Below are 20,125 nucleotides of genomic sequence, written 5' to 3' on the forward strand. Positions count from 1 at the left end.
ATGTTACTTCGCGCCAAGATAATGTAGTATGCTAGGTTGTCCCTTCATGCAACGGGAAACAGTCTGAGCTCCGTTTATGATCTAGGCCTTAATTTGAAAGATCTTATATAAGTCTTACTTGCCGTAGCTCAAGGTTGTTAAAGAATGATAGACCTCCCGCTCTGAAAGGCTTGGACAGAAACGTTCCAACCCGATAGTACTCATCTGGGTTTCCCGTGGGGTGAATGAGTAACCCATATGCCGTTCTATTGGCTGGATTCTCGACCTCCTCACTCGTCCATTCCTGGGAACTGACTGACTCCGAGTCAGACGACGCATGACTGTACGACGCCTCGTGATCGTCGCCAAGTGTCAACGAGCTATCGGAATGCCGCGACGAGAAGTAATTTGCATCTGACTTCCGTCGTATCGTGCTCCCAATCAGTAGAAAACTGATGGGAGCGACGAGTTCGGGGATCTCGGATGTTGCGAAGAAGTCCTCAACAATGCAATCAGTCCGAATATGGGCAAAATACTCTCCATCCAACCGAACAGCGTCTTGTGGAGAGGAGAAAGCCGGGTAGACCTTTCTGTATACTATCCTCCGAGTCCCGACATACACCTTGGCCATCATCTCCAGTGCGCCATGGCTCACTTCACCAAACTCGGTTGAACCGCGCGGGGTGATGGCGGGGACTAGATCAGTATACTCAGGTCGGCAATCTGTTATCAGAGTTGGATGGTTCAAATCGAACCAGAGGTAGCGGCGTAGACTAGCCCAGCTCCACGAGGGGGCAAGATAGGGAAGGGGGCTTTCCAGTCTTTGTAGGAGGGCCTCGTAACTGATTTTGTCAATACCCATCAAATTCCAATAGAGGCCCCGGTGCAGATTGTTCTTCCACAAACCGGCCAGGTACTCATCATCCAGCTGTTTCTGGAACAAAGCTGCAAGGCCAGCAACCGATGGTAGAAGATCTGTCTCGCGGGTGAAATGGGCCCTGTCAGGGTTGAGCTGAGAAATGGTTTCATCCCACTCTTGATAGGTACGGAGTTTGTCATGGGGAATAAGCTTGTCGCGGCCGAGCATGCGGAAATCGCCATCATATGTGTCCTGATCCCTTCCCATAGATTCACTAAATGATGGACATTTGAAGTGAATGTTCCTTCTTGAAAACATCAGCAGGCGGGTTGCCGTGATGCGTTCCTGGAATGTCCATCCTCTCTCAAGCCAGGGGCTAATGACAAGTTCTTCTCCGACAGAAGCCTTATAGAGAGGAGAGTATACTGCAAAGGCGAGAGAAGCGTTGTTGCTGGGGCGAGGGTTTAAAGGGATGATGACTCGGTCGGTTTTCTGCAGGTATCCTTGCTCGCAGTTCAGGGAGGCAGCCGCGGCAACTGTTACGTACGCATTGCCATAAATGCGCTCCATGACTGCACACTGACTATCCCAGTCTGTCGACACATCCTGTAGGATGCACAAAGCATCCACCCAAAGAAACGGGATGGACAACGCCCTTGCCAGGGCCACAGAGTCCTGAATGACCTGTGGCAAGAGGGACTCTGGAATCGTCTGCAGATGCTGCGAGAGATTGAGGCTGGTCGTCTTGAGTTGCTTACTAGCATGTGGCTCGGGACCCCAACAGTACGTGAGGGCGATATAATGCGGGATCTCCAAGTCTGGGCTGACCATGTCTTTAGTCAGGACCAGCCGTAGTTGATCTGGCCCAACTTCAATAAGTCGGTCGGGGATGAAAGTCTTCTGCGGATTAATGTGGTCATGAGACACGCATAAATCCATTCTGGACTTCATCCAGCGCACAGTCTCTTCACTGATGTGGGATAGAGGCGGTCGGAGCCCGAGAAGCGTCGCCGTATCATCATCCGCGACTGCTGTGACAGGACAGTCAAGATGAATGTCTTCCTGGTCATCTGTTCGGTCTCCTGTTAGCTGCCGTTAAAAGATGAAGCAGGTGCAGTTCGTACCATGTCTAAGTTTGATGCGTATAGCCCTCAGCCCATATCCATTAACATTCTCTGGACCGAAAACATGGTGGAGCGAGAGGTGGATGGTTGTCTCCGAGGAAATAGTCGGTGGTTTGTCTTCTATGTCCCACCAAAAGAGAATTCGTTTGAAAAAGGCACAGGATTCGCAATCAGAGCCATCAAAGACCTGGTACAAAACATTGGGAGCTCGCTCGACTTCCCAGCCCAAGTCAGTTTCTCGTTCTTGGTTCTCGGGGTTTGCAAAGATGCCATCCAGTGGTGTGTCTACCAGCTGAAACACGGTACAGCGGCTGCAAAGCTTGGTAGACTGTTGGTTAGAATCGATCGAGGTTGCCATCGGTAATGTTTTCGAGTTTGAACTCGTCTTCTTCAGCAATGCTGACGCGGTGGTTGGAAGAGGAGATAAGGCCTCACTCAGCTCCCACGTGACGCCCAAGGGCGGGGGCGCTAATATCCTGCCATTGAGCACTTCCAACGAGTCTCAAGTGCAGTAGTTTGAAACAACTGGATTTTTGGTACTTCCTTGCCGTTAAGAAAAGTACTGAATCCATTGCAGACTTGCTTAACATGACAAGACTTATGTGATCAAGTTTAACTTGACTTTTTTCATCACACCTTGCTCATCCTCTTAGGGGCACTCTTGAGGAACTTAGGGTCACTCCTTGGTCGTGGTTATAATGATGTTATGGGTATGTTTATGGTGTATTAGGGGGACTTTACCTCTTACTTAGCTGAGACCGCCAATTTTATCATGACCTTAGGAGTACCCGCTCTAGGGGGACGGGGCATGTCTTTCTGTTCACATCGGGGAATGCAAAGGCAATTGGTGTATTCAGCTCGGATTCGAAGGATATCACGTAGCCCCCTGTTTAACTCTTCGTTCCTCACGTTCACTAAACCGATCACCAAATAGGTCAAAATGTGGCCGCATGACAATGCTGCACTTGACAAGTTCTTCCATGCAGTCCACAACGCTGTCGCGGCGCGGGATAACCTCTAAAGAGGGAGATAGATAGTTATACAGCGGCTTTCAGATGCCTTTCTCGCCTGACTTCGATTTAAACTATGCTAGCCTGCCTGCCCTATATCTCTTCCCACGTTCCCTTTCCAAATTCAGACACTTCAATCAACTGTCACCACCACCTTTCCGATATGCTGATTGCTCTCAAGATAGCGATGCGCCTCAGCAATGTCCTTGAACGCAAAGGTCTTGTCCACGACGGGCCTTAGCGACCCGTTTTCAACGCCATCGAGCACAAACTTGACCATCTTGGCGCGCTTCTCTGGGTTTAATAGTGTCTGAAACACGGCTGTAAACTTGATGATTGCAAACTTGGCCATGCCCTTCAGCGGGTCAATCGTGGCCGGAGCCAGGTCTAGAACACCGTAGATAAGGATCATGCCGTTGATTGCGACCGCGTCGAGCAATTTGCTGACACCTTTCCCAGCAATCGGGTCGTAGATGACGCGGCAGCCGACGCCGCCGGTGATGCGTGCCACTTCCGTCGCGATGTCCTGCTCATCCGTCACAATGACATGTTCGATGCCGAGCGACTTCAGTGCGGCCACCTTGGACTGACTCCGGGTTGTACAGATGGGGATGGCACCCTGCGATTTGGCGATCTGGGCCGCCGCAATTCCCACCGACGATGTCGCCGCCGTCAGCAGAACGTACTCGCCCTTTTGCAGCTTGGCCGTGTCAACCATGCTGTTCCAGGCTGTGCTGTACTGCATCCATAAAGCAGCGCCGTCAACAAACGACATGCCATTGGGTATCTTCACCGCCATCTCGACCGGCACATAAGCCTGCTCGCCGTACACGGCGCATTCGTGGCCTTTCATCTCGGTAGCGAAACCCGGAACGCTCGTGAACCCCGGGATGGTCGCCACGTGGTAGGAAACGCCTTGGGGTTGCCGAAGCCACCGGCGCGGAAGAAGACTTCCATGCGGTTTATCCCTATGGCGTTGACCTTCAACAGCAGCTCACCAGGTGCCGGATCCTCGAAGGCAATCTCGTCGATCTGCAGCACCTCCGGCCCGCCCAGCTGGTGGAATCTCGCTACCTTTGGCATCGTTGACCTTTGCTTTGGTGTTGGGAGTTGGGAAGAGCAGTGATTCCTCTGTCGTGCGGTCTGGGGTAGATATACCAGGGATAGTCGGCTGGAATGGAGAATGGCGAGGAAGGATGATAGAGAAGAATAGAATAGGTGGAATCCCGCGCCCTGTATGCCTATAAACAAACTTCCCCGTTTGATAGGTATGTAGATATGAAGCCGCGTGGAGTGCCGTTTCTTCATTCTTGGTGCTAGCATGTCCCTGAAGCTGGAAGAACACAATGCTTGATAAGCACTCACTTACTCACCTCACCACAGTGGGGGGCAGGAGGTATGAATCTCCCGGCCCCGTATAGATAAGCTTCAACGCCCCAGGGCTACCGGTGATCATGAACTAATAAGCCCCATGTTTCGTTTTCGGTTTTTAGAGTCTGCGGAATCCGGGTTTACGGCGAATGCGGCTTGATGACAGCTGCATAGAGACATTAGCCAACAATCCCGTTATTTTATTGGAGGACACTACCTAGACTGCAGAATTTAGCGTTGACCTGTGAGCGGGCAGTGACGTGGGTAGTTCATTAGAAATGATGCATTCAGTCCGTGGCTGTCAGCAATCAATCAGTGATGCCAGGCGGGCAAAACGTGGATGAGAGGTTTCCATTTTAGCTTTCATTGGCTGTATGTATGAGTGAGGTCTTGTCACGGATAGAAAAGTCAAGAAAAGTATTGGCCAGCTACTCTCAAATTCACCTTATTTTGATGCTTGTGATGCCGTCAAGTCCGATATTAGTCTGATTTCTCGTTTGAATGGTTCATGTAGGAAGACTAAACAGCGGCTTTTCGCCCCGCCGGGCCCGCCACTCATTAGTAGAACGTAGAAGGCCCCAACAGCCAGCGATAGTCCAGCCCCAGGTTCTGGCAAAGGTTTCTGTTACTTCCCAACCATTTGGATCCCAAGGTTCACCCCAAATCAGCATGCCTGGATCATGACCTGGAATGCGTCCGCGGAGGGCGTGACAGAGCTTCTCCTCATCGAAGTAGCCCAAGCCTCGTCGGAATAAATTGTCACGCATCTCGGGCATAGGGAGAAGATCAATCCACGGGTGGTGTAATGTGGTGGATTGAAGAGCTGTCGGTCGTAGCACGTCTGGAAGTCGTGTTGAGGTCCCGTGTCGATGATAGTGTGGCGAATTAAACGGTGACAGAGCGTCGTCGCCCATCTGCTTGGACGAGAGGCTCAAGGTGTCCATGTTGGCTAGCAAAGCACGGATGAAGTTGAACTGGGATAGGATCGGCAAGATTGCAAGTTGCGGAGAGTGTATTATGTAGAGCTGCTGTGCAAAGGCCTCGAAACGTTGAAGGATCATCTGATCATGCTCCTGTCCGGTATTAAGAAGATTGAGTCTCTTAATGGCGACCGTGACGGCTCTGATGCTGGAGTCCTCGTATCTCCAGTGTGCCGGAGAGTTTGAACTTTCGGGAGCTGGAATATGATGCTGGCCTTCCGCATCGTCACCGCCATCATGGCCAAGTTCCCTTCGTCTCCTCAACCCTGCCGAGTGTTAGCGAGCTCAAAACAATTCTAGATCAACCATCACGTCATACTGAGGATTCGTTGGTTACGGCGATTTTGGACCCTCCTTCTCTCTTTCGTATCCGATATGCCCGACCAGTCGTCCTCGTACCTGACCCATCTATCCGCGATGCTGTCTTGTTGGAAGCCAGCATTGCTGAAGTCAGCCATACTTGATTGATGCAGAGTGCGGCGCTACCATGCAAGGATCAACCAACGTTACAACAGTCAAGCCGATTCTAATGTAGGTTGCTGACAGTGGCAGATGGTAGTCGGGGATTAATAATAGGAGCAATTTTTCTCATCGTTTCGTCGAGTTACCGCCGCCCCTCGCGGGAGAATCGGTTGATCCTTGCCCACTTGGTGCTAGCTTATGTAGCTGTCATCAACCTGCATTAGCGCCAAAGCTTGTCATCCTTCCCTTATGTGGATGACCTATATGATACAGGGGTGGGATCGTTTTACTGTAAGTGGCTAAAGGGCAGAAGAAGAAAAGGATTCAAGGTTTATAGACGCCGGAAAAAGAACAAAAGTTCGGGATATCTGTGACAAACGGGAAGAATGGCTAGGTATCTAAGCTCGGCGGACGAGTCACGGACGAATCGTGGGCGGACGAGCATTCATTGACATTGCTTCCGTGTAGTGGTAGCTTCTAGTTGTTGCTTCAACCGCCTCGGGTTGGAAATGGAGAAATGCCCGCATTCTATCCTTTGTGCACGAGTCATACGATAAGGTTCGGCTGTTTCCACGAGATTCATCTCGATCATGGCGGTGTGACTAGTGCATGTCTCATTTTCAATCTTGCTTTGTAACATCCACGGACGGAGTCCGTCAAGACCCCGGTAGCTCACGGGCAACCGTCGTGGTCAAGTGCGTATAAATAGCGAAACAAGTTGACCCAAACATATTATGAAGATATCAACCATCTAAGCAGAGATCAATCGCCCACTGTATCCCACGAATATGAAGGTCGCAATCGTTGGTGCAACGGGCCAGACGGGCTCCGTCATTGTGAAGGCCCTTCTGGAGTCAACTACGCCGAAGTTTGTGAGCAATCCAAATCTCCAGCCTGTCTTTTGAGAGTCGAGATACTGACGCCCTCAACCCAGGAAGTCACAGCCCTCACGAGGCCCTCGTCGCTGCAGAAACCCCAAGTTCTTGAGCTGGCCGAGAAAGGGGTCAACATTGTCGCTGCCGACCTTACGGGCTCCGAGAAAGAATTGAAGAAAGCGCTTACGGGTATCGAGGTCGTCATCTCAGCCATCTATGGAGGTAGTGTGACAGCCGAAATACCCCTTATCAATGCCGCCAAGGCTATCGGTGTTCAACGATACGTGCCCTGCTTCTTTGCAACTGTTGCACCACCTACAGGCGCTCTTCGACTTCGAGAACTGGTAAGAGACCGAATTAGAATCCTTTTTAGAATGAACTAACGTAAGTTTATAGAAAGAGGAGACCTTCAATCATATCAAGAAGATCAAGCTCCCATACACTATTATCGACGTCGGCTGGTGGTATCAGGTCAATCTTCCCCGGCTCCCATCTGGCCGCATCGACTATGCAGTTATGGAAACCACAGATGGCATAGCAGTCGACGGGAACGTACCGGTAGCGCTCACCGACCTGCGCGATGTTGGGCCATATACTGCTCGGATTATCTCCGATCCTCGAACCCTGAATCGCATGGTCTTTGCATACAATGAAGTCTTGACTTTTAACCAGATGTACGACATAGCCGAGAAAGTAAGCGGCGAGAAGCTCCACCGCAAATATGTAAGTCTATCTGCTGTCTTTGGATGAGTCCGATGAGTTAACTTGATAAAAAGGTCCCCGCGGAGGAAATTGAAGCTCGAGTCCGCGAGTGGGAGGAAAAGAACCCAGCCCCCGATTCAGTTGAGTTCATAACGCTGTCGCAAATGCAGTACTGGTACTCCTGTTGTGTCCGTGGAGACAATACTCCTGAAAATGCCCAGTACCTGGGGTATCTATTGGCCAAGGATCTCTATCCTGAGTTCGTCGGAACTACGCTGGAGACTTACGCCAAGGACGTTCTCGAAGGAAGGGGAAGGAAAGTGTATGAGCATATTCAGGACCTGCTATCCATCAAAGCTGCCAATGCCCGGCAATGATGGGTTGACAAAGTTTTGTTGATGGCAAAATCACCTGCCATATCAGTGTAGTTTCAATTTTATTCGTGATATTCCAAAACGCGACCTGCCGTCCATGCTCATACAAGTCAGCTTCCTATACATCTCGTGGTAGAAACATGCCTGTCGGTGTCTAAATCCTGTTTCCAACCTCTCATGTCAACGGCCCTTGGCGTCCCCAAAAAAAGCAAGCTGCGGAACTCAACACATACTTGCATCTTGCAGCACCCGAGAACCACCCGTTGCAAAATGCACCACATTCCACTCCAGGGTCGACATAAACCCGACGTTCACGTCCCGCAACAGGCCACTTCAGCCTCTGCTGAAGCTTTTATCATCATCAATGACGAGTCTGCGAGAGACCACAGCCACAACAGCAAAAGATACAGGTTCAACGTATGAAAGCATCAAAACCCAATACCGTAAAACACCATAGCCTAATTAGAATGCCATACATCAAATGTTAAAGTACCGGAATAAACTTCTCCGTACACGGATCATTTGGCAGACCAAAAGCAAGGGTCGTACTCGTCCATCCACTCGACAAATTCGTCGCCCGCCGTGGCCCAGCCCTTGATTCCCCCTTGTAAGACTACGCTTTCCATCTCATTATCACCACAGTCGGAGATATAGTCGCTAAACCAGCCAGCAGCTCGCGGACCGCGACCGCGTGATGAGGCTAGTGAAACGGGATTAGAGACCGCCATCTCCCAAAGTTGCCTCTCGAAAGACCATAGACTAGTCATACAGGAGGTGGTACTACTCACAGCAATACCAAATGATCTTGCGCAGGCCCCTGGCCTTGACCATGCTATAAAGCGTTGGGATTGAGGGATACAAACTTTGGGCAGGCAGATTGATAGAGCCACGGATAGTGCCGCCCTGGGAGTCGCTCAAGTCAGCGAAACTGTGACAATAACTACGTGACGGATGGCAGAGCTCGAGACCAGGCTCACCTCATAGTCGTTGCGTCGTAAATCAACGAGCACAAAGTCCGCACCGGCCACGCCGCCGACCTGCCTCATCAACTCAAGGAGCTGCTCACGCGTCATGCTTCCTGGCTGACGCTCCGGAGCCGGGTATTTGACATGCCACGGACCTATACCGGCCTGCTGTTGTGAAGCCATTGTGGTGCTGATGAATCCTGGGTCGGCCTTTAGGGTACCACAAACAAGCTCGGCGAAGACTGAATCTTTGGAACATTGGAAAGTGCTGATGTTGTTTGATGGCCGAGGTTTGCTCTCGGGGAGCTGCCGGCCTCTTAAATGCTCGCGTGTCGCTTCGACCGCACTCTCGTGGCCACAGGTTGTGTATGAGGAGTGTGTCATGCCCCAATTATCATTGGATGCTATGGTCAGGCACTCGATCCTCGAGTACACACCCAATCACAAGCGGGCATGATGAGTGCGCAATATGGCCGGAACAACTACATACGTCAGCCAAACAGAACTGCAGTCGTAATTAAATTATAGTTTTCCTCGCGATGAGGCATTGGGTTTCAGGAGGCTGTTGTGGCTGTCTCATGATTGGTAAACTAAGTCGCCTTCTGGTTGAGATGACGGCAGTCAGGGGCTTAGGTACTTGTGGCTTTTCAACCCACAAGCTTGCCGCCCAACGACAACAAAAAGAGTGCACTAAAAGGCACTTTAAGCCCAAAGTAGGAGGAGGGCTTTCGTCTTTTAACCTTCTGCCAGCAGCCAGACAAGGGTGTTCTAGACCGCGGTATTTTTAGACCTCGTGTTTCAAAGATGGGGAAGCCATATTCCGCATTGACTACCCAGGTGTCTGAACACGACATGCTTTAAGGAAGATATCTGGCCTGATTCTACCGAAGCAACCGTATTTGAGCTACCTACGCAAACGCATCTATGATTTGGAAGACACTAGAATTCTGCACAAGACAATCATCTGCTTCTTTGCAGTGCAATAGATGCCGGATCCGGTCCGAATCCAGAGTCTTCTGTAGTCCAGAGATGATTTCAACTGCCGCCTCACAAGACAGTCCTTTGTCCCAATGGCCCGAGATAGAAGCAGGTGAGTTGGGTGGGCAAAAGCACTCAGTTATTTGTGGTAGTATGTCTGCCTGGGTACCCAGCTCTGTCCAGCCGTAGTTGTACATGGACAAGGTATTCACACATTGTCCGTTCTCCGTGGCGTGTGTATCGGGGGAGTCGTACGTTTTGTGGCCACGATTATTGGTGACAGAGCGGTCTACCGCCTCTACTGTACCTGGCGAGGGCGTGTCGTTGGGTGGAGAGGCTCTAGCAGGAACTGAGGCCTCCATCAATTGAGCTGGCGTGAGTGAGGAAGAGTTCGAAGAGGGTGTGCTCGGGGGTGGGGGGAAATCTGCAGTCGTGTCCCCAGGGCTGGGGTCTGGCTGCTCCCTCACACTCTGTCCGTGGGGAGGAGATGAGTCAATACAATCCTTCAGAGACTCCCAAGAGTCCATATTTAGGGCAGAGCCGACAGATCCCGCCAGAAACAGGTAATGGTCAATCTCGTCCTGCGAAACTCCCCTAAGATCAAGCAGGCTGCGGAGATGCTTGTTCTCCCACGCGACGGCCCTAGCCACGCGCTGCATCTCAACGCTGGCCTCGACTCCTCTGCGTTCGTAGTTTTGAAGTCGCTGTTGAAGATCCTCGACGAATTGTCGATGCCGCTCCCGTGAGCGACGCTGGTTCTCGCGGTTCTGAGCCGCAGAGGCGGGAATACGGTTCTACGCCACACAGGTTAGAAGTTGTGAGTGAGCGACAAATTCGGGGAGAAGGCATACTTTTCGAGGCATGGATGGAAAATAATGCGACAGTTTTCTAGACGCAGTGTACTTCAGAACGTATAAGATGATGATGTTCTTGGTGGGCGGACGTACAGAGTCTCACAGGCGGCTTTAGGGACCTGTCATGCCCCCATCATGATTGGCTGAGCGAGAAATGGGCAGCTCGGCCATGCCATCTTCCCCTGAGCCGGCGCAGCGCTGGCTTTTGCCTCAAACAAATGGTAGTCAAACAATCAGAGCCGTTCTCACGTTGAAGAAGGCCGGAGATGATTCGTCCAAAATGATTTCTTATCATATTCTATGTACAAGAACCCAGCACCAATTCTTAAAAATTGCATTGACGTGCACGTATTACAACTATGAGGTCCATGTTTTCCGGGCGATTCCAATATCCCCATGAGCAACCATTATTTTCCAAGAAACCAAACACCAACCTCTCGATGGAGGCATTCCACTTGTGAAGAGAAGAGAACAAAGGAAAAAGGTATTAAAAATACCGGCATGAGCGTAGCGCGCTCATAGCTACACCGCTCCCTGGTACAAACGCAGGATATTGATCTAGAAACGCGGGCTCCCCGACGACGACTGGGGCGTCCCATTCGGTTCAACAAACCCAGCCCGCGGACCCAGCACAGCGTCAAAGAACCCGCTGCTCCTTCGTGCCGGATGTGGCACACTCTCCGCCCGGGCATTCTCTGGTCGTATCTCAAAGGAACGTGGCGTAGCTGCAAAGTTGGAGCTTGTTTGTCTCGGCAGGCTTCGTGACACGGGCTCGTTTGTTTTGAAGATCTCTGAGTGCGTGGATACGACGGCTTGTGCTGCTAGTTGTTGGAGGTATTCGTTGTCTGGCATCAACGTGGCTGGGATGGGTGATGATTGGGTTCTGGACATGTCGGGTTTAGGGGCTAGGAGTCGTCTAGGGTTACCAGCTGTTGTCAGTGGCTGAGGCGCGGCCACTGAACGAGGGGAAATCGTTGTAGGAGGCGCCCTCTCTGTAGAAGCGTTGGTTGCCGGAGGGGCAGTCTTGACTGTCGGAGCGACCGTAACTGGGCGGACGGTGGTCACTGGAGGGGCAGTTCCTATTTGATGCTCAGACCTGGGCTCGTGAGGGTGACTGCGCGAGGTCTCGGGAGCTGGCTGGTTGGGGACTGACTGGTTGGTCGGCACTGTAGGTGATGTACCGTTTGCCTTGGTGGCGTCGCCCCCGTCTTTGTCTTGAAGAAGTGAATCCAAAAGAGAATCGCTAGAGCGCGGTCGTAAAAAGTCGTTTCCTGATGTGATGAGATCGGCCGGGTTGCTGAGTGGCTGGAAGCTCATGAGACGATCAATCTCGGAATCAGAAGAATCATCATCATCCACAACGATGGGACGATTCTGGCTAGCTTCGCCATTGTTGGCTGCCGGTTCGCTGGAAGTGACATTTTTGTTGGCAGTAAAAACAGAATCACCGTTGGTAGTAGCTTTGTTACCATTTGCTTCCAGGACTGGGCTCTGCTCTCCGCCGTCTGGTCCATCCTCTGGCTGTGGAGTCTCCTCCGGCGGCGTCGTAAAAACGTCTTGATGAGCCAAGCCTCCTCGTGACGCCTCATGCTCATCGGCACCGTTTTCATTGCTGGGCGAACCAGTCAATGTGTCCATGTGAAGTGGCTCTCCTCTCTCCAGAATATCTGGCTCCAGACCAGGAACCGGAGATTCAGTCCCGACTAAATATCAAGAGTTAGAGAAATGTATAGGTATCTGCGACGAGACAAACTCACTTCTGATAATGGTGTCAGGGTTCTGGCTCTTCTGGTTCTCGATAAACTCGGCGACAGACTCTCTCTGAAGGATGCTCATGTCATGAGGGTCAAAGTGCTTCAGGTCAGCAACAGGAACCCACCCAACAGAACTCTCCTCAGGAAACTTGAGTTCATCGAAGTACACAACTGGGAATTGACGCTTCGAGACCAAAGCACCGCCTTCCTCGTAGCCCTCAGCCCACTCTCCCACTTCGCCATCGACAGCATAGCAGGATGGCGTATCGTCCAACAGTCCTGTGTCCGGCAGCGTCCCCTTGAAACCAATATGTTGGAAGCTTCCCCAGGGCAGGATGAGAACCGGATAGAAGCTTCTGGAGCTCTTCCAGTAAGCGGCGTAGATCTCGCCCGCTTTAGGGTTCATGATACCAGACACAGCCTGACTGCTGCGAGTGTGAGGGTGGCCAGGTACTACCGCGCGGGGTTCAGCGGTACCGCCGTCGAACCGTGGTCGTTTCGGGCGCTTGATCGTCACGGGGATTCCAAGTCCCTGGTCGAAAGCCTCTTGGGCCACCTCGTTATTCGTCTCCACCCTCGTTGGAGTGCAGTTCTTGACCAGCGTGCCCAGAATACTAACAGCCAGTTCATGCTTCCTGGGCAAGTTGCCATGAACGGCAGTCGCCAGGTGTTTGGCGGCACCAAGGATCGGGTCGTTGGTAAAGTGCTGACCATGTTCTTTGCACTCTAGAATGTACCAGTTGCCGTCTTTGCGAGGGTAGCGAGCGATCGTGTACTTGATTTCGGCGTTTCCATCTTGAAAGACTTGTTCAAAGTCAATAGATCTTTCGGTAAGAGGGTCCTCGACGCGAGCGCGTTTCTCGGGTTCATTTCTCGATCCAGACGGACTTGCCGGCCTCTTGCGCTGACTCCCAGCTGGTCGAGCACCTGAGTGGCGCTGGAGAGGCGTCCCATTTTGTTGGTTCGAAGCAGAGGAAGAGTCTGTCTGGGGCTGGGCTTGGCGGGGCCGTGGTGAACTCGGATCTGGAGGTCGCCCCCTTTCTGGACCCTGTCGGCGCGCTGTGGTATTTTGATTTGTCTGAGGCTCGCCATTTGGCTGGGGCTTGTCTTGGCTTGTCTCCGTATCCTCATGAGATTCCTGCTCTCTCTCTCGGTCCTGGCTCGCCTCAGGGCGTGTATTCGTAGGGGGCTTTGGTGGCTGGACTTGGTTCTCTCGAGCAGCAGAAGGCTCTGGTTGCGGATCCGAGTCGTCAAACATAGGTGCATCCTCCTCGACGGGTGTCGGTTTCCCCTGGAGCTCTCTCATCCATCTGCCTGCAAGATCAGCACCCACAATCTGGACAAACGAAGCAAAGAACTTCTTGTGTCGCTCTTCTACTTCTTCCGCAAAAGCGCGATCATTGGTGTCCTTGGTAGATGCATGCTCCTGTTCAAGCTCCTTTAGCTGACCAGCATACCGAACAAGCCGGTCTCCGGTTGAAGTCACGTCGCTTTCAGGATCCAGCCCTATGAGTGACCTGAGCTCCTGGTCAATGACGGCTCTTTGCGCTGCATGTTTGTCTTGGAATATCTCCTGGGGTGTCTTGATCTTTTGTTTCTCCTGGCATTCCGCGAACCAGGCTGTGACTTCGGATTGCTTGGCTGCTGCTGCGTCGGCAATGTCGCTCATTTTGGTGATGGTGGCGTCACCTGACCGATCCTGTATGCTTCACTTTAGTTACTGCGTCGCTGTCAAAGTTCATGGCCAGCATCGCGCCCGACCTGACCAGCAGAGGCGTCAAACTAACCTGGTCTTCTCGGTGATTATTAGAATACGTGGATGCACCGCGTCTTGAGTGACATTTGGCAGTGCTTCAGTGCCATCAAATGATGGGAAACCAACAGTCAGTAAGCCTGTTGGGAGGCAATGACCTTTATCCGTACAGTCCGCCAGCCTGATTGCCCCCTGTCCAATAGGGAGGCAATCCGGGAAGCACCCCAGCCTCTTGACGGTCTGTCTGTTGGTTGCCTATGCTGTGCTACCAGCACCCAACAGTCTTGACGGCGGTGGCCAATGAGCGTTGAGAGCAAACAACTTGGCGTCGCGACGTGGCTTGGACGCGTGGAATTAGTCTTGTTATCTCTTCTCCCGAGGAGGTGGTTTGAGCAAATGAGAGGAGGTGCTGCTGGTTACCGTCACTATATTTCTTTTGCTGCGTGAACGTAACTTGGTTAACGGTCTCGCTAGCAGGTGCACGTTTCATGTGTCGCTGAGTACAGAACTGTCGATCTACCGTCGGCAGATTAATTGCGAGGGGTAACCGGTAAGCCCTTAACGCGGATGCCTTGCAAGGGCTTTTCATGCCTTTTTAATCTCCTTTGCCGGGTAGTATGAGTGGCGTACTTGATCAATCAAGCCTCATACTACGTAGTAGGCTTTAAGTCGGTATATCACAATTACAGGGGACCAATAATGGGCGTCGTGTACGGAGTAGAGGGCTTAGCAATTGACAAACATCCAGCCATCCACGGTGAACAGTCATCAAAACACGGCAGTTCCACTCTCTGCTAGTAGCGGCGAAAGCCATCAAGTAGATTAGATAGTTGGTCAAGCTCCACTGGGGAGACTATCGTGAGTGTTGACAAGTTCCCCTCAGATATCGGATCTCAGATTTGGAGCCGGCTACCTTCGGCCAATATTTCGAGACTTTACGACACAATAATCACCAGTCGCGGTGCTTGTAAATCGCGCCCTTTCTTCGTCCCGACCGACAACCGAACTCACAGATTATAAATACTAGACATGCCAGACCATCGATTTTAATTCTCCGTCATCTTCACACTTATATCAGGCCGTTCAATCGATCTCCACAACCAATATGTACTCCCCAAAAGTCGGCGACGGGCTAGATAGCCTCGACACCCCATCCATGATTGTCGACCTGGACCTCATGGAAGCCAACATCAAGAAGCTCTTTGATAGTCTCCTACCCACCGGTCTCAACATTCGCCCTCACCTCAAAACTACGAAAAGCGCCATCCTCGCCCACAAGCTTGTCGCTGCGGGCGCGAAAGGCTGCTGCGTGGCCAAGGTCTCGGAAGCCGAGGCTATCACAGCTGCGGGGTTTGATGACATCCTCATTACTTGCGAAATTATCGGCCCCATCAAGGTGAAGAGGCTTGTTGAGCTGTTCAGGAAGCACAAGACGATAAGAATTGTGGTGGATAGCGAGGTTGGCGCAACCGCCATCAACGACGCGTTGGAAAAGTCTGGCATCACGGAGCCCATTTCTGTCTTGGTTGATTTGGACGTGGGACTTCGTCGCACGGGTGTTGCTGCTGGAGAACCAGCTGTTGCTCTCGCAAAGCACATCGGCAGCTTGAGACACCTACGCTTGATCGGAATTCAAGGATATGAGGGTCACTTGCAGCATCTCCACAGCCGAGAGGACCGCAAGAAGCAGTGTCTCGAGTCGATGAAGACCCTGACCGACACAGCCGATCTACTACGCAAGGAGGGCTTTAATATGGACGTGGTTACCACAGGTGGAACGGGCACGGCCGAGTTCTGCGCTACTGTTCCCGGCGTGACAGAACTGCAGCCCGGATCCTTCATCTTCATGGACACAGACTACCGCAACGCTGTGGGCACCTTTTACTCGAACAGCCTGACCCTCTTGTCCACAACCGTCAGCAAGCAGGGCGACAGACAAGTCACGATCGACACTGGCCTCAAGTCATTGACTACAGACAGCGGACTGGCCGAGTGCAAGGATCCAAGGTACAGGCATCAGAATCTAGGTGATGAGCATGGCTCGTTGAGCTGGGACGAGGGAGCACCGGCTTTGGAGGTTGGCGACAGGGTCGAGATGATTCCTAGCCATATTGATCCGACCATCAACTTGCACGACGTTTACTATGCCTATCGGAAGGGGGTTATTGAGGAGATATGGCCTGTTGACTCGAGAGGAAAAGTCCAATAAGGGTATTCTTTCTGTTCTCTCTCCATGCTGAGACCTGTTCATGGCAGCAGTTAATAAATACATGGCCGTGCTGTCTATGTCAAGATAGACGAGAAACATAATATGTGCAGTGCAGCACCACAGTGAAGACTCGCCTGTTGATATACTGATTAAGAGGCACATTATTCTAGTCGCTTCAAGAGCTCGCCGTCTCCGAGAACAGAGGGCTCTTCTCCTTCATATCGCAAGATAGCATGTACATGTCATAGTGGTGCCCTGAGTTGTGGATGTGGTACCCTCAGTCATAGATGTTGTAATCTCGACCATAGATGTAGTGCTCTCAGTCGTGTAATTACTATCCACAGTCGTTGGTGTGGTGCTCGAAGACGTCGTACCCTCGGTCGTAGATGCTGTAGTCGAAACCGTAGTTGAAGCCGTCTTCGAAGCCATCTCGGTCTTCGACTCAGAAGTATCGGCCAAGGTACTCGTCTCGGACCAGACAACAGAAGTCTGGGAGCTGGTCAAAGATACAGTCTCTGTGCTAACGGACGTAGTGGCAATAGCGGAAGCGGTAGTAGCGCCATCGGAAGTGGTGATGGACAAAGCCGTGGTGGTGATCAAGGGGGATGGTCAGCTTCTGGAAGTTCGACGGGAGACCAACAGGTTTAAAAAGACACCGCCAGTGGACCAAGCAGCTCTTGGCGACACAAACACCAGGCTCCCGATTCTCAATAGAGACAAGGATCCCCCAGGCCGCTAAACAATTAACCTCAACGAGTGGCCAGCCAGAAGGCGTCCCCTCGCAAAGAGGGCGGGGCTCACTCGCAAGCGCAGAACAGCGCATCTCCTGCTTGATGATTTTGTCAACCACGTCTGTTTTTAGGTGGCTGCCCCCGGTTTAAATTACCACCCTTGTGATGACCCCAGAGCCAGAGGGCGTCAGAGGGCAAGGTGAACCGGGATCGTGAAAAATCTTAGGACGCCTGCGCTGAGTGACGACGGCAGAAAGGATGAACTTGACTTAATAATGAGTAAACGAAGAGACGAAATTATAAAATATCAACAACTTTGTTTCATAATAATTTTCAGTTCTTCCTATTCTCATCTTATATTCTTTAAATAGATGGATATCCAACCTTCTGGCCTCGTCATCTTCGCCAGGCGCTGAGATGTAAGCCAGAGAGCAGTTGAGTCTCAATCATCCCAATAATTAAGGGACCACCGTGTGGGCTAGAAATCCCTTAAATAATTCAACTAGATACATACCTCAAGTGTTATTAAAAGAGAAACTCAACGCTTTTCTATTAAACGGGGCGCTGGCACGAGCTTAACAGACTCACCAAAGTGTAGGGTAGTTGTTCCCTCTCCACGGTTGAAAGCGCTAGCTAGGAGCCGTCGTCGCTTCACAGCCTTGCTGGGCTATATAATATTTCCGGACTCTTAACTAAAATTCTTTCATGAGAATTTTTAAGCTCCTAACACCGGGTTCAAGCTTGGTCTATCCTGTACATCTGTTGATCCAGTGTTCTGTAATAGTAACTAGAACAAAAACTGACTGATGCAACCCTCAGAGTCATGATCTACCTCCCTAGATCGACGCACTCTAAGCACCAGAATTCGTCAAGATATCATTATCCTCCAGCTGTGTCCCGATGAGGGTTCTAAATCTTAATGCTTTGCTAATGCGGCATGGTGAAGCCGAGAAAAAGAATCTGGATTGTGCGATGAGATGCCACGATTTTCCAAGAATTAGCACATTATCCTGTGCTTAGTTGTCGTGATCAGTCAAATATTTGCCCGTGCCTATTGCCTCCTGTTATTTATATAATGCGCTCTCGGAGAGGTCCCATGAGTGGTCTAGATATTGGTGACCTTAAGTGGGCGGCATTGCAAGTCACGGTAGCCTTGGTAACTCGAGGTGCATAGGAGCAGACTCTTCTTATCCACAGGTATAAACGACATCTACTAACATGCCAAAACAAAACAGTGTTCTCCTCCCCACCAATGACGTGCCCAAACGAGGTTATCAGCGACAACCGCAAAATACACAGTTATCAATACATGAAGCTATTGAACCCCAGCTCCGTAAAACACCGCAAATCGGAAGAGTATGGCATTTATTTATCTTTGATCATGCTTTAAACAATGTTTTGCACACTCTCTGATCTATTAATCTCACGCCCACAGGTTCGGGATCTCCAGAAGCGCCGAGGGCTGTACAAGTGGCTTTTTCCGTGACCTATGCCACGCCATTCCAGTGCAAGTCTCGAACCCGTCTTATTCCACAGTTAATCAAACGGTCGCTACTCGTCGAGATACGGCCAACGTCACGGTGGTGGCTGAGGAGACGCAGATTTTGGCTGTCGGGGTTTTGAAAGCGCCGACGACGACCAGGGTCTCAGATGAGCCCTGCTTACAACTTCGTGATGAGCAGGGATATTGGGGCGATGTGATTGGCTCGGCGGTTATCACGACTCCGACCCCCGCCGTGTTGATTCTCGAGACGGACTCTGAATCATGGCGGATTTCGCATTAGCAAGTCCCAATTGGCTCGTGTTCAGGTCTCGAGGATCCGCTGACGTGGTGCCATGAGATTCGGCCTTAATCAATTTTCAAGCGAGAGCAGTGAGCGCTAGGGCGATAGGGGAGGATCCGTCGAGTCGACAGCCGGGCATGTTCAAGATTTATATAACACTTGCTTGTAGATGCACGTAATGGCGGTCTCTTAATAACCTCAGCCTGTCTTCCGATTCAAAGAATCATACACACCAGCGCCCCCTGCTCAGAGCTTTACCATCACAACCTGAACTAGAACCCTCAAAATGGCTGAAGCTGGTGTTGGCCCTCCTCCGAAATACCACTACACCCCCTCGCTCGCAGCTGCCATTCTTTTTACAGTCCTATTCAGCTTGTCTGGCTTTGTTCACGTCTATCAGCTCGTGAGAGGAAAAACATGGTACTTTATAGCCTTCTTTATCGGGCTTCTGTGTAAGTCATCCCTTCCTTGGAAGCCGGGGTGTAACTGATCGTCTCCCGGGACAGTCGAGGTAGTAGGCCACGCAGCCCGCGCCTATAACGCCGATGAAAGCCCAAATTATTCCGATGTCCCATTCATCATGCAGACTCTTCTCCTGCTTCTTGCGCCAGCACTGTTTGCGGCGTCTATTTACATGATACTCGGGCGGCTCATCAGGGTGCTGGATGCTGAGCACTTTTCCATCATTCGAACAAGATGGTTGACCAAGATATTTGTGCTTGGTGATGTCTTGTCGTTTGCAGTCCAAGGCATTGGTGAGTGAATTTGCAAGACCCAAAAATGTGATACTGGATTCACTAACTTATCCCAAGGCGGTGGAATCATGGCTGGCGCCGACGACAAGGACGGTGTCGACCTGGGCCAGAACGTCGTTCTCATCGGCCTAGGAATCCAGATTGCCTTCTTCGCTGGCTTCATCATTGTCATTTCTATCTTTCACTACCGAATCCTCCGTCAGCCTACGAAGACAAGCGAGGAAACACCTCTCCCTTGGAGCCAGTACATTCTGGTCCTCTACTTTGTCTCGCTACTCATCATGATCCGATCTATCTTCAGGGTGGCCGAGTTTGCCGCCGGACAGACCAGCGTGCTGCAGACCTCGGAAGCTTACCTTTACTGTTTGGACACCATGTTGATGTTTTTCGTTTGTGTCGTGTTCAACGTGCGACATCCGAGCCAGGTTGTCCAGAACCCCAACTATAAGAACATGGATCATGAGATGGAGGATGGTAGGGCGCCTGCGGATGAGGCTGAGGTCCTCACGTCATATCGCCATTGATGAGGCTTGAGGGATTGAGCATTTGGTGAGGGACATGTCCCTCGGAGAGTCATGATGCTCTCGTAGGCTGGGTGGGGTCTCT

General features: G+C 51.3%; 6 protein-coding genes and 2 pseudogenes across 8 annotated transcripts, besides 2 other annotated features; 3 read left to right on the forward strand and 5 right to left on the reverse strand.

Moving 5' to 3' along the window:
* Positions 1–103: 103 nt before the first annotated feature.
* Positions 104–2,320, reverse strand: NCS57_00201600 (HET domain-containing protein; the record flags this gene model as incomplete). The annotated part of the gene is made up of 2 exons (XM_053052059.1): positions 104–1,908; positions 1,963–2,320. The coding sequence occupies 2 exons, from the start codon at positions 2,318–2,320 to the stop codon at positions 104–106; spliced, it is 2,163 nt and encodes a 720-aa protein (XP_052917305.1).
* A 785-nt stretch (positions 2,321–3,105) lies between these two features.
* NCS57_00201700 (PKS-ER domain-containing protein) lies at positions 3,106–3,825 on the reverse strand (the record flags this gene model as incomplete). The annotated part of the gene is made up of 1 exon (XM_053052060.1): positions 3,106–3,825. One exon carries the CDS (start codon positions 3,823–3,825, stop codon positions 3,106–3,108), a length of 720 nt encoding a protein of 239 aa, XP_052917306.1.
* A 1,024-nt stretch (positions 3,826–4,849) lies between these two features.
* On the reverse strand, positions 4,850–5,805 carry NCS57_00201800 (annotated as a pseudogene). Its single transcript has 2 exons — positions 5,643–5,805; positions 4,850–5,589 (listed from the first exon to the last, which is right to left on the reverse strand).
* Positions 4,850–5,805: a sequence feature.
* Positions 5,806–6,546: 741 nt separating this feature from the next.
* NCS57_00201900 lies at positions 6,547–7,739 on the forward strand (annotated as a pseudogene). The gene is made up of 4 exons: positions 6,547–6,657; positions 6,720–7,004; positions 7,057–7,383; positions 7,437–7,739.
* Positions 6,547–7,739: a sequence feature.
* A 515-nt stretch (positions 7,740–8,254) lies between these two features.
* NCS57_00202000 (Rhodanese domain-containing protein) lies at positions 8,255–8,884 on the reverse strand (the record flags this gene model as incomplete). Its single annotated transcript, XM_053052061.1, has 3 exons — positions 8,255–8,436; positions 8,525–8,639; positions 8,714–8,884. 3 exons carry the CDS (start codon positions 8,882–8,884, stop codon positions 8,255–8,257), a joined length of 468 nt encoding a protein of 155 aa, XP_052917307.1.
* Positions 8,885–11,091: 2,207 nt separating this feature from the next.
* NCS57_00202100 (uncharacterized protein) lies at positions 11,092–13,956 on the reverse strand (the record flags this gene model as incomplete). The annotated part of the gene is made up of 2 exons (XM_053052062.1): positions 11,092–12,236; positions 12,291–13,956. 2 exons carry the CDS (start codon positions 13,954–13,956, stop codon positions 11,092–11,094), a joined length of 2,811 nt encoding a protein of 936 aa, XP_052917308.1.
* A 1,162-nt stretch (positions 13,957–15,118) lies between these two features.
* NCS57_00202200 (D-ser-dehydrat domain-containing protein) lies at positions 15,119–16,249 on the forward strand (the record flags this gene model as incomplete). Its single annotated transcript, XM_053052063.1, has 1 exon — positions 15,119–16,249. The coding sequence occupies exon 1, from the start codon at positions 15,146–15,148 to the stop codon at positions 16,247–16,249; it is 1,104 nt and encodes a 367-aa protein (XP_052917309.1). The 5' UTR covers positions 15,119–15,145.
* Positions 16,250–19,050: 2,801 nt separating this feature from the next.
* NCS57_00202300 (uncharacterized protein) lies at positions 19,051–20,043 on the forward strand (the record flags this gene model as incomplete). Its single annotated transcript, XM_053052064.1, has 3 exons — positions 19,051–19,216; positions 19,271–19,519; positions 19,577–20,043. 3 exons carry the CDS (start codon positions 19,051–19,053, stop codon positions 20,041–20,043), a joined length of 882 nt encoding a protein of 293 aa, XP_052917310.1.
* Positions 20,044–20,125: the final 82 nt, after the last annotated feature.

Source organism: Fusarium keratoplasticum, chromosome 2 (assembly GCF_025433545.1).
Source record: "Fusarium keratoplasticum isolate Fu6.1 chromosome 2, whole genome shotgun sequence".
NCBI classification, from domain to species: domain Eukaryota; kingdom Fungi; phylum Ascomycota; class Sordariomycetes; order Hypocreales; family Nectriaceae; genus Fusarium; species Fusarium keratoplasticum.